The sequence below is a fragment of the Mesoplodon densirostris genome, chromosome 4, assembly GCF_025265405.1.
Source record: "Mesoplodon densirostris isolate mMesDen1 chromosome 4, mMesDen1 primary haplotype, whole genome shotgun sequence".
Taxonomy (NCBI): domain Eukaryota; kingdom Metazoa; phylum Chordata; class Mammalia; order Artiodactyla; family Ziphiidae; genus Mesoplodon; species Mesoplodon densirostris.
In genome coordinates, this window is record NC_082664.1 from 130,255,475 (window position 1) to 130,268,941 (window position 13,467).

Here is a 13,467-nt window from a genome sequence, read left to right on the forward strand (position 1 = left end):
ACAAGTGAGGAACGTGAGGCTAAGAAGCAGTGCTATTGACTCCTTAAGTTTTTATGAACTTACTATGAGTTTTCTCCAAAGACTTGAAAACATACTAAGTGAGGGTGGGAGTTAAATCTCTAAAAGGTGCCTGGGGGAAAGAGGCTGGCACACACTATGGATAAGGATATCGACTGCTGGGTATGCGCCTGGAGGAGTGGGAGGGTGCAAAAAGCAATGCCACATTTTAGCAATTTATCCAATAAGGCTTGGACATACCTACCAGTAATTCACAATATACTAATGAATTCACTTGAGCTTTATTTTCTGATAGTGCTGATAGATTTATACTCAACCATTTATTCATTCATTCAAAATGCATGCTGCGTGAGTGTGAAGTATCAGGCAAGATGCTAGGGATTGGGAGTACACCAATGAAACAGTTGTGCTCCTGTCTCCACTGAGCTTACAGTCTAGTGGAGAAGCCAGACAGGCAAGCAGAGGGGTTATGAGGATATACAGGAAGGGGGAAGGACAGCCAATCCAAACTTGTGAGCTGTTGCTAAAAAAGATGACACCCACTCATTCAGGTCTCAGCTTTGGAGTTAGCAAAGCTAGGAAGTAGGGGAGAAATGGAAGGACAAGTGGAAAGGCCTCAAAGTGAAAGAAAGCAGGGCATTTCTGAGGGACAGAAAGTAGTTCAGGATGTCCTCTCAGTGTGAGGAGAGATAAGACAGAAAAGGCCAGCAGGTTAGAGTTTACCTCAAGTCCGGAGTTTATCCAAGGGAGTGACAGGCTCAGATCTCCTTTGTAAAGAAAATGGAAAATGGGATTTCAGATAAGAGGTCTTTGGCATCTGCAGATGAATCAGGGAAACAGCAGGAGTCTGGAGAGAAGCAGAAAGACTGAAGAGATTTAGGAACTGTGCAAACAAAATTTAATGACGGATGAGCTACATGGAGTGAGGGAGGGAAAAAATCAAGGGTGATGACTTCTGGAAAGGTATATATATTCTAAAATTAATTAATATTAATTAATTTTACTTGTACTAACTGAAAAAAAATGCACAACCTAAAAGTTGAGAATTATGTTTTATTCGGCCGACTTGCTGAGGGCTCGGGACAGCTCTAAAGAGCCAAAGGGAGGAGCCAGATATATAGGAGTTTTGAAAACAAAAACAAAACCCAGCGGTTAGAAGCGCTGATGATTACTGGGTTAATTAAAGAAAAACCAGACATCTCAAGTTAATGAATTTAGCACTCTTCTATGTGTGGGAAGACGCAAGAGTCTTGGCTCATTGAAAACATTCCTTTGATATGCACCTTAGCTATCTAGAGTCAGGATCCTGCTTTTCTTCATCCTGAGTCCCGTCTGGGTGCAGTTTTGGGGGGCAGCTGCAGTGGCTGAGGGCTTGATGGTCGCAGCATCCTTTGTTTACTGATATGGCATGTGACATTTTTCATCCACACTTGCTATGGGGGCATCCTCATATATCCCTGGAACTATATTGAAAAACCTAAATTTTGAGAGTAGAAAACATGAAGAAAGGGGAAGAGAGGGTTTACTCAATTTATCAATACATAAAGAGCATTCTGGGTGATTTATCTTATTAAAAGAAAATTCTTCTATATTTAATAAAGGATAAAAGAGTGTAAGATATATAACAAAGACTAAAATAGTGTAAGATGAAGGCCAGAATAAAAACCAGATAATGAAGCTTCTCTTTTTATTGCCAAACTTACCGAGGCACTGATGAATTTACTTCCATTCTTTCTTCAAATTACAAGTAAATGGAGAACCAAACAGCTCCTAAATTACACTTAGCTTTCTTCAGCAACGTGTTGATTGTGATGACTACTGAAGTTCACTGATTCTTTCGACATTTATTAAATACATACTATGTGCCAGGCTCTTTGCCTGATACTGTGATTACAAAAACCCCACCTTACAAGAGCTTAGAGTCTAGTGGGGAAGGAAAGTAAACAGATGATTTGAATCCAGGGTAGTGAGTGACTCTTTGGGCAGACACAGGAGGGCGTTCCTAACCAGGGATGGGTTGTGGCTGAAGTCTTCCCAGAGAAACCCTTACTGAATGAAGATAAGTAGAAGTTACTGAAAGATAAGGAGAAGTTAGACAAGGGGCAGGGAGTCCGCAGAAGGAGCAGCATAAGGAAAGGAATGACAAAGCATGTTATGTTCCAGGAAATGCAATTACTGGCGCGGTTCAAAAGGTACATATGAGTTAAAGAGTGACAAAATCTAAGGCAGGAAAGAAAGATGTGGGGATCGCAAAGGACTTTGCCAGGCTACAGAGTTTAGTTTTTTTTTTTCCCAAGGTTATGAGGATTAAATTTGGCAGGGGTGTAAGACTTCAGTTTTAAAAACCTGTCAGCACTGTGAAAACTGTATTGGAGGAAAATAAGATTAGAGACTGGAAGACTGGTTAGGAGAGGTTGCAGAAATCTAGGCAAAAGATAAGGAGGCCTGAACAAAGAGGCAAAAATAATGGGCAAGGAGATAGATTAGAGAGTAAGGAGTTAGGACGTGTAAGACTCGGAGGTTGATTAACTGTTTGGGGATCTGGGTAGATGATGGTGCTATCAAGATGGAGAGAAGAAGAGAAAGAATAGGTTTCTCCTCTTGGGATTTAGAGTTGTTGGTGGGAATTGCTGGAGAAGGAGGAAAGATGGAGAGTTGAGTTGGAATTTCAGACATGTTGTTTGATGTACCTGTAGCAGATTCAAGGGGAGGTGTCCAGTAGGCGGATCAACTGAAGTCTGGCCCTCTGGAAAGAGGCTGGGGCTAGAGATACAAATGTGAAAACTGTATTAGTTTCCTATCGTTGCTGTAAACAAATTACCACAAATTTAATGGCTTAAAGCAACACAAATTTACTCTCTTATAGTTCTGGAGGTCAGAATTATGAAATGAGTCTTACCAGGCTAAAATCAACTACTGAAGCCCACGCACCTACAGCCCGTGCTCCACAAGAGAAGCCACAGCAATGAGAAGCCCGTGCACCACAATGAAGAGTAGCCCCCGCTCGCTGCAACTAGAGGAAGTCCACACGCAGCAACGAAGACCCAACGCAGCCAAAAATAAATAAAGACTTGACCTTTAAGAAAAAAAAAAAAAGAGTGAAAGGAAAATAAGCTTGAGAGGAATTGTGAAGGTTCAAAATGGTTCTGGGGATGAACGGCTAAAGCTACCGGGAACATGCACCAGCCCAGGGGTAGAACGCTGGCAGAACATCGACATCCAATTGTGTTATTTGAAAGTGAAAACAACAGAAACTAAACACGCAAGGACTAAGAAGGGAAGGACGATCAATTTAAGGCTGCAGTTCTATAACAAAATAACCTCAATGTATGCTGAATGAAGAATGAGCAGGAGCTCTGGCCATTTTTCTCAGTCTTTAAGGAACTCTAGGGTGGGGGGGGGATAAATTAGGAGGCTGGCATTAACACATACATACTCACATATATAAAATAGATAACCAACAAGGACCTACTGTACAGCACAGGGGACTATACTCAATATCTTGTAATAACCTGTAAGGGAAAAGAATCTGAAAAAAAAATATATCACTGAATCACTGTGCTGTATACCTGGAACTAGCATGACATTGTAAATCAACTACACTTCAGTTAATAAATAAATAAAATTTCCCTACAAAAAACCAAGAACTCGAAGTAAGATGTAAAGTTTGCTAAAATATCTCAAGTCTACCGTGGTTTGAGACACACACTTAGCAAATTAGAAGAAACATTTTAAAAATGTGCAATCCATTTCAGAGAGACATAAGTATTTTCATTATGTAGTTTTTATTTTAGACGAACATTATTGTAAAAAAAAGTTCACCTGGAATAAAATCCATTTTTTCTTAAAAAAAACACAGCATCATTATCAGTACACAGTTAATGAATTGGCTTAAACAAGATTAACAACATGACAGGTCCACTTTATCTGCAGGAGCTTTTTCACATTAAGCCATTGGAGCAAAAGTAAAATATGCTGAAACTTACAGTAGGATGATTCTATGGAAAAAATGGATATTTCCCATTAGGGCATGATTTTAGTCAAATAGTTTACAGTATTTTGCTTTAAAGGGACAGTGTCAGCTGCAAATAAACAAAACCCATATATAAGGCCATAGGAATGAATTATAATTAAATTCACATTTTAAAAAAAGGTAAGAAATAAAACAAGAAGTTCTATTAGTTCTTGGCAATAAGAAATGCAATTGCATATGGCACAAGCATTTCAAAAAATGAAGTAAAATTTGAAAATATCCCTAATTGTTTGCTAATTTTCATTTCTGTAAATTTCATTTAGATTTTTTTCATACTGAACATGACACCCATTAATTTTATCGGTCTGAAAAAAGATCAATTCTACTGTAAAATTGTGCTAGCATTCGAAATTTTACTAGTATATCCTGTCCATCTAGGTCCCTCTAGGACAAGGAATTTCAGTTTTAGACATTCCCCCACCCCCTTCTTTGGATATAACAAGAAGGAAAAAGGAATGTCCTTTCTGTTAAAAGAAAAATTATAAAAAATCTGACAGCAGAAATGAGTGCTTAAAATCAGAGAAAAGTAAACCAACATAATGAAATGCTATTTTAAAATTCTAAGCTTAGAAGCTCATCTTTAAAGATTAAGAACTAAATTTATAAAGAAATCTAAGTCATGAACTAGGAAAGGAAGTCTGCTTACACGTATCACTTACTGTTCACAGGAAAAACTATAAGCCTTAATACAGATTCTCAGCATTCAGAACCTGTAAAATGGAGTTATAATCTCTTATTTAGAAATTTCTGCAAACATTTATCTATATTGCACAGCTAAATTTATTAATGGAGACAGGAAGATAATACTTTTTTTGCGCTACTGGATATGACATGTATGTTCTATCCTAAACTATCTGCTACTTTTTCCAATGATGCCTTTAGTTCAAAACAAAACATATAGTCTATATTGTGTTGGATACTTAAAGACTGGCTCACTGTTTTTCTACTAGGTATTAGAATACTAGTTAGCTAAATGAGGTATAATTAAAAAATAGTCCTTCAAAGTAAAGAGTATAGTCTTCTGAAAATTTATAACAAAGACTGCACAAAATGTTCATGTAAATAGTAAGAAACCCTGCAGCACCTCCTAACTGATGCACAGGTGGATTATTTTCTCATAATCTGTCTGAAGTAAAATATAGCTAAAATAAGTTCCCAGTGAAACGCTTTACAATCAACTGATTTACATGCTACTTAGTTACAGCACATTTTCATTGTCTGATACCCTCAGACTCCATTTGAAAAGATCTAGTCCAATCATTGTCAAAAATTAGCACACTGATAATAAAATGCAGCCACTGAACCACTAATACTGCTGCAATAAACCTTCATGTACCTTTATCCATAAAACCACAAAAATGTTCACACAAAACTAGATTTCAGCAGGGAACAGACAATTATCTGCCACTAAATTCATCTACAAATAGAAAAAATAATGCACTATATGTACATTATTAAGCAAAGTGGAATATTTATTAGGGCATTTTACCATGCAGAAAGTGAATCTCCTATGGTCTTAGCTCAAATTATATACAATTTAGCAAAGCTAAATGTAAGAAAATAGCAAGGACAATTTATTTCTATATAACAGTATATACCCCCAGTTTGCTGCTACTTCAAAGAACACTTTTAGACTCATCTAACTTTTATAGGCTCTTTCAAAGGGAAGTTCATGGAGACTAGTTATTAACCCATATGAGACAACAGAAGAGAGAGGGAAAAAAAACAAAAGCAAAGCATTCTGTTTAAAAAAAAAAAAAAAAAGGCTAACCACAGAATATGTCAGTTTTGGTTTGCAGACAACCCCTGAGATATAAACCAAAGTGTTAAGACACCAAAGAGTTGGAGGTAAATTACTAAGAGAGTTACATTCATACATGGTGTCATAGCACTTGCCTTTTAGAAATTACCTTGTTACCATCCAGAAAGCTTAACTGCTGGGATCTTTTTCTGAAAATCAATGAATACAAGATGTTTCTAAGAAATTATCTTTTTTGTTCCAGAAATCTATCTAATTTTAAGATGGTAGACTTACAGTCAACTTTTGATCAAGGAACTACTGATTTTACTGGGACACCAACTGGTGCCTTTAAGCCTATAAGTAAGTACAAAAAAAAAAAAAAAAGAAAGAAAAAATCAAGGAGACTGAAATTTGTGAACAATAAATTTAGTGAACCCATCAAAAACAGCTCTGGTATATATTTCCTGCCACTAAATTGTGCATAAGTTTTCAAACAAGTAGTAAAGGTTGACTGGTCCAAGTATTCTAATGATACATCTTAATTTGAAGCAAAATTCTCTGCGGTAACAAGCAATCCATTTCCACTTTCATCTCCCAGACTTAACTATCAAGCATCATGGTAACCTTTGTGAAACAAAACAGGCTAAACAGGAAGAATAATTATTATTTCCTAATCACCTCTTTATTACTCCCTTCTGTGTTATGACACTGAAGGCTGGAATAACAACAATGAATTTGGCACTTTAACACTAAATACCTTTTTCTCATGTGACGGTTTCATCTACAAAAGGCATACCAGTACCAGTGTTTGGTGAGAAAGGCAGCTAAGTTTTTTGGTTGGCTTTGGTCCAAATGGCTGGACCAGGTTCTATAACAATGCACCTGAACGGATGGAACTGGGTTCTACACATTCAACAACAGCTGTTGTAAAACTGAAACCACGCTCATATTTGCTCTAATGAAAAGGCAAGACTTTTCCTAGAGGCTGCACTAGGTCTAATTAATCTTATTTTTTTAAAAAACGCCCAAATTTTTAAAAAATCATTATTTTCACCATTACCAAGAGCTATCTCTATGAAATTTATATCCACAAATTAATCTCTATCCCTATAGGTAGGCGTTCTGTGAACTAAGTCTAAATATAACTCTTGTTAATTCTTGTAGACAGGGATTATGATAAGAATTGGGCATTACTACTAAACCAACAGCTAAGGAGTGAATCTAAGACAAAATATATTATGTTTGCTGATGTGACAGAACAACAATTAGATGCTGAAATAAAACCCTAAATAGTGTATCTCTCTGTCTATGTAAAATTTCAGTTTAAGAAGCTTACACTTAGAAACAGACAACAATGTTCAACATGTTATGTTTTAGGTGAGTGATTATAATAGGTCAAACATAGGAAAGAAGAACAAATACAAAACTCAAGAAAAGCGACATTAAAGGGATTTCCAAATGCAGTGTCAATAGATTAGGCAGAGGTAATCAATAAATCACCTGAAAAAGTGATTTATTCAGCTACCCAGACTCTCTGGCAAAAAAGTCAGGAATGAAGCAAAACTCTAAACAATCTGAAGAAATAAAGAAACTGTGGCCTCTGATGAACAGATGGGCATTTTTATGAATTTTTAAGATAAATTTTATCAGAATTTAATGACTTTTATTTAAGAAAATCAGAGCCCTTAAATAAATGCTATCAATGCAATAACATTTGGCTATATGAACCTAACCAGATATGCTATAATTTTCGTATATTAACCTCTGCTTTAAATGTTCTACTCTTTTTTTAAACATTCCCGAATGCAAATTTGTCTAGAACCTCATCAGACAGAAGTGTGCAGATATGAATCTCAGATTGTGCTGTAACAAGGAAAGGCTAACAACTGATGTGCAAAGTGAAAAAGAAAAAGATAGCAGCTTCTGCAACATGCAGTAAAACAGAGGAAAAACAAGTTAAGTCCTGCACGTGTCTCCACTTCATTGTTTCCACGTTTGAAAGAAGAAGCCTGTTATCTTGATGGGCCATGAGATTGGAATCCACTGCACATTCTGTGTGCAGAATCTAGGTCTAGGTTCAGCGGTGCTCTCAGTAGCAGCCAGACAGGATGATTCTGAGGCTGGGTGACCTGTGCTTTCAGAGAAGCAGGAAAGGGTCCTCTAGGTGTGCTGCAGTCTCTCAGAAAGAGTTCATCAAAGTAGCAAACAACGGAAGAAACTGGTCTTCTTTGATCGGTTTTCTGTTATTTTCACTGGTCCACCTGCCCCTGATGAATTGCTGTCATTCTAAAAAAAACAGAAGATGGAGTTAGCAAGGAAATCAAAGTTTCATGGTTTCAGCCCAATTACCTAAGAAATAAAAAAATATCTAACCATGCCATAAATGTGTCCTCAGTAGTGTTGTTAATTAGGAAGGGAACTAGTTAAGCTCTGATGTTGTCTGTTTCTTTGGAAACGGTGGGTTAATATAGGAAAAATATTTTAAGGCTAGCACCTAATATATTAACCACATATTAGGAAGTTCCTAAGTCCAGTTCAAAAAAATTATAACCAAAAGAGTGTAAAGTTTCAAGGGTAATAATGGAAACAATGTTAAGATACTGGTACAGGCAACCCCTTTCTTGGAGGTAAGAAGAGTTGGTAACATAAGGTATACAATTATATGCAAGATTCAGGTTAAACCAAACTTTCCGGGACGTCGTAATGATTCATCACTGAGATTGTTTCAAATTTAAGCAAACTTCAGCGACTTTGAGATCATAATTATATACTGATATAGAGAGAGATAAAAAGTTTAATTTTGCCATTATTACTTTAATTATTCTGATCAAAATTCAATTAAAGACCACTTAATGGGGATATATGTATATGTATAGCTGATTCACTTTGTTATAAAGCAGAAACTAACACACCATTGTAAAGCAATTATACTCCAATAAAGATGTTAAAAAAATAATAAAAATAAGGACCACTTAAAGAGCCAGAGGAAAGAACTGAAACAACTGCAGCTCTGAAATAAGAAATTTGAAGAAACAGAAATAAGAATCAAAGTTTAAGCGGGTGAAAATGTAAGTCGGGGAGAAAACGGGTTAATGTGAATATATTATAATCAGGCCTATCCCTTTAATTAAATAAATAAACAACACAAATAAGAAAACAAATTTAAAAACAGCATAAGGAAAATAAAAATTATATGTCATACAAACCATTTTTCTGTTGAGTTTTGTCATTATATCCCGTGCAAGTGTAAAAAATGCCTAAAGGTAAACCAAAGATTTCATTATTATATGTTTATAATATCTTTTAAAATAGAAATGTAGCCTTTTTTTATTATTTCATTATAAAATATAAATATATTAATTTGAGGTTTTTAATTGAGAAAAGAACATAATTGCAATCACAGTAGACACATGACTACTGTAACTTACTTTTCATTTATCATATCATAACGGTTTTCCAGTGTAATCAAACTGTCATTCATCAAATATTTTCTGCACATAACATCTGGCACAAGTTCCTAATATGACACTTGTTGAATTATGGGTATAATAAGATCACTTGGGAGGCAGAGGCTCTAAAGCTCCTGGGCATCCCCAGAGTGGGGCACAGTTCCTGGTCTAGGAGATGCTGAATATCTGTTTGATAACTGAAGGAATAATTATGAATTACCCTATAGCTCTAAAATTTGTTTTCACAAAAATCTCCACCTTTTATTCCCAACCTCCTCTCTTTCAAATTGCTTTCACTCTTATGCCTGAGAATATATAACCTCCCGTGTCGCAACAATCCAAAATCCCAACAGTTCCTACAGCTCAGCTAAATTCCCCACTGTGGAAATCAGTGAAATAGAAGCAGGACAAATCTCACTGGCATTTTATGCCTAGTGCCTCTTGACCCAAACCCAAGCCAAACGTTTTTAAAACCTATCATCCCTGGGACTTCCCTGGTGGTCCAGTGGTTAAGAATCCACCTTCCAATGCAGAGGACAGGGGTTCAATCCCTGGTCGGGGAACTAAGATCCCATATGCCTCAGGGCAACTAAGCCCGTGCACCACAAGTAGAGAGCCTGTGTGCCACAACTACAGAGCCCATGAGCCGCAACTATTGAGCCCATGCACTCTGGAGCCCGTGTGCCACAACTAGAGAGAAGCCCAACTGCCGCAATGAAGAGCCTGCCTGCTGCAACGAAAGATCCCCTGTGCTGCAACTAAGACCTGACGCAGCCAAAAATAAATAAATTAATTAATAATTTAAAAAAACTATCATCCCTACTTTGTTTCTACATGACTCTTAAGGCTTCCTCAGTTGTCTCCATGCTAAACCCACTGGTATGTCAGTCTGTTCCCAATCACTCCTAATGCCCCCCAAAAATGTTCAGCAAAAGGATTATTATTAAACCAGTCAAAAAGAAGCAATATGATAACTACTATTATCACTCATTGTCAGTGTCTCATTGTCACACTGGTCACCTGTGAGTCAAAGTTTCTAAGTAAGCCCATCTCAGTTTTTGAGGCTAAGTTAAAGCCCCGGGAAATCTGCTAACTTCTGCAGACTACCTGGCCAGAATAAGCAGCTTGGGCAATCCCCAGGTCTATATTTCCATAGCTCAATGCTCTCTTCTCTCTTTTTTTTTTTGGCCACACCGAGCGGCTTGCAGGATTTTAGTTCCCTGACCAGGGAATTCCCAACTCAATACTCTCTCTAAGTCACAGGTATGATCAGGGCTCAGGACTAACAGAGACCGAAGTCTGCTCCATTAAGCCAGGGTACAGAGCTCATTCTGTGGCAGCAATCCTATGTGGGCCATCTCAGTGAGCAAGGTTTTCTCCTGTCTCCAACATTAAACCTGACTGAAGAGGCTCCCCTCTTTCTGATGAAAGGAAATCCTTTTGTAGCAAGCAGAAGGAAGCATTTTTCTGCATATCTATGGTTGAGTAAATAAATCAGTAGAGGCTTCCTGTTTCCTAACACCCATTAGCCAACCTGAAAAAATGACTGTTAGTTGTTTAAAAGAAAGAAAATGTTCTGATCAGTGTCCACTAGTCGAGTCACTTAAGTCTCAATTTTTAGCCATATGTCATGGTGAAGAATGAATAGCTTGAGAAATTAAATGTTTATGAAACCATCTGTTTTATTGTTAAATAAATTATGTGTATTAACACATAGTACATGTATTATTTTTATGATCAGTTTTTAAAATGTTTTTTAAAAAGAAAATATTATCAACAACTCTGCGCTTGGTAAAGAAAATCTATTCTTAGAAGACCTTAGATAATTTGGTCTTAACAGTTAACTTACTGAAAACTTATTAAAACTACTCTCTGATAAACACACTTTCTTATTTCTACTTAATGCCATAGTGTTAAAATGTATCATGCTTAATCGACTTCAAACATGGACACTAAGGGAATCTGTTCAATAAGCTAACAGTTTAATTCTCTCTTGAGAGAGTGCAGACATGAAAGTAATTAAGACTCTGTGCTACACGCTACTGTAGGATGACATGGACAATGATAAATGAGCAGAGGACAGTGTGCTTGGTCGGCCAGAGAAGGATTTCCAGCTTCCCAAACAAAGGGCAAAACTGAACTTAACCTGAACTTCCATCTTCTGTTCAGTGACCATTTTGGGGGGTTTTTTTGGCTGTGTTGGGTCTTCGTTGCTGCACGCGGGCTTTCTCTAGTTGCAGCGAGCGGGGGTTACTCTTTGCAGGCTTCTCATTGCAGTGGCTACTCTTGTTGAGGAGCATGGGCTCTAGGCACGTGGGCTTCAGTAATTGTGGCCCGCGGGCTCAGTAGTTACTCCACAGCACATGGGATCTTCCTAGACCAGGGCTCGATCCCGTGTTCCCTACACTGGCAGGCAGATTCTTAACCACTGCGCCACCAGGGAAGCCCTGTTCAGTGACTCTTAATTGAGCAATCTAATATATCCCATGTGAAGGACGGGTGTTAGAAATCCAACAACCAGGATCCACATAAAAGTCAGAAGCATAAACGTTTACAGAATGGAAGTGGATTTCCCACAAGGCATTCACTAAGTCAGAAAAATATCAAGGCTTGGAGAGTTGCTTGAACACAGGCACCTAAGACACTAATGCTACTACGTAATAAGTCACCAAAAAATTCCTTCTCACCTCTTCTACATTCGTACTGGATTTTGCGCTTGTCTCCAAGAATTTAATCCCATAGTCAATTGCTAACTGAAAGACAGAGAGACATTTAAATTCAGTGCAAGTTTCTTGAACATATAGAGCATTTATATTTTTTAGGTTTTTCAGAGTCCTAAAGGGAGAGTACCTAGTTCAGAACTCCTGTGGTTCTCAAATTTCTTTGCTTTCTTCTACTGTATCATGTTTGAAATTTAGATATCTAACTTCATCACCACAAGTAAGTAAAATGGCACCACTTCCACTCAAAACATAAGTACTTCCCTTTTTTTCGATTATACCTGTAGTTCTCTAATAAAATCACTAGCAAACCTATCATTAATTTGGGATACATTTGCCCCTTTTATCTGCTCCCAAAGTACAAACCTCCAACAGTTACTATTGTAACTTTTCATTATTTTTTAATAAATTGGTGCATAAAAGAACAAAAGCTTAAAATACTAAGTACTCACTGCTTGGGTTTCTATTGATTGTGGCAAATTGTGAACTCTTCTACATTTCCATCTGTTTCCAAAGAGTTCCCAGTTCATTTGCAACACCAAGATTAAGTGAATGTTTTTAGGGGAAAAAAGTTCGCAGTCAGATTGAAAAACAAAATGCATTTTGCATGTATCACTAAAAGAAGTCTAAAGCAAAATTCCAAGACAAAAAATTGAAGCCTCTAAGTCAATTTGGAAAATGTCATAGAAATGAATACGTACATGTAATAAACTCTTGTTTTGCAGGACATAAAATAGAGAAATGCCTACAAATGATATCCGTAGCTTAATGAAGAGTTTAAAACTCCATAATGACCTAAATCTAATGTGTAGTAAAATATTCTTAGAAAAAAAAATGAATTGAAAAATGATTACTGTTGAAACTTCACCTATCCTACTACTTTTTTTTCAAAGAGAATGAACTGGTTTAACTTCAAAACTGGGCATTTACACACAGATATGGAAGAAATAGCCTGAACTCTAAGCTGCAGGAATCTGAAAAAGGACCAATTTGTATCTCCCAGAAAAGAGCAAATTCTTTAGGAATGAGTCATGACTACACAGTATATGGAGTTGGAGCTCGAATACTAATTCATACCATTCAAGTATGGATTACAACCCTTTTGTTGTTTTTTTAACAGATTAAAATATAGATGTTTTTAAAACTTAAATCAATAATTAAATAATAGTAAGAAAATGAATGCTTAACGTGAGTAGATTCCAATCTTTATGCATTCAGTTCAAATTTACCTTCTCCCCTCTTTCTTTTGACACTTGTCTTTTGTCATTCATATCACATTTGTTGCCCAGGATCATTCTTTCAACATCTGAAGAGGCATGCTGCAGGGAGAAAACAGTATGTCAGACAAACAACCTGAGAAAAACACAGTTACTCAATAGGCAAATCTTAACCTGTCAGAAACAGATCCATTAATTTAATTATAAGACAAATAATCTTTCACTCAACACAAGGCCTGATTCACAGAAAAATTTTAAAGATGAGAGGAGGGGAAAGCTGCAGCATAAG

The 13,467-nt window shown here is 36.8% G+C and overlaps 1 protein-coding gene across 1 annotated transcript in view; it reads right to left on the bottom strand.

Moving 5' to 3' along the window:
- Nucleotides 1–3,784: 3,784 nt before the first annotated feature.
- Nucleotides 3,785–13,467, bottom strand: part of RAB8B (RAB8B, member RAS oncogene family) — a 66,082-nt gene continuing 56,399 nt past the window's right edge. The window contains exons 5-8 of the mRNA XM_060097214.1: nt 13,191–13,280; nt 11,929–11,994; nt 8,999–9,049; nt 3,785–8,078 (exon numbers count right to left, since the gene is read on the bottom strand). Of these exons, the coding sequence (XP_059953197.1) occupies nt 7,986–8,078; nt 8,999–9,049; nt 11,929–11,994; nt 13,191–13,280 (300 nt within the window). The 3' untranslated portion in view covers nt 3,785–7,985. The remainder of the gene's footprint in view (nt 8,079–8,998; nt 9,050–11,928; nt 11,995–13,190; nt 13,281–13,467) is intronic.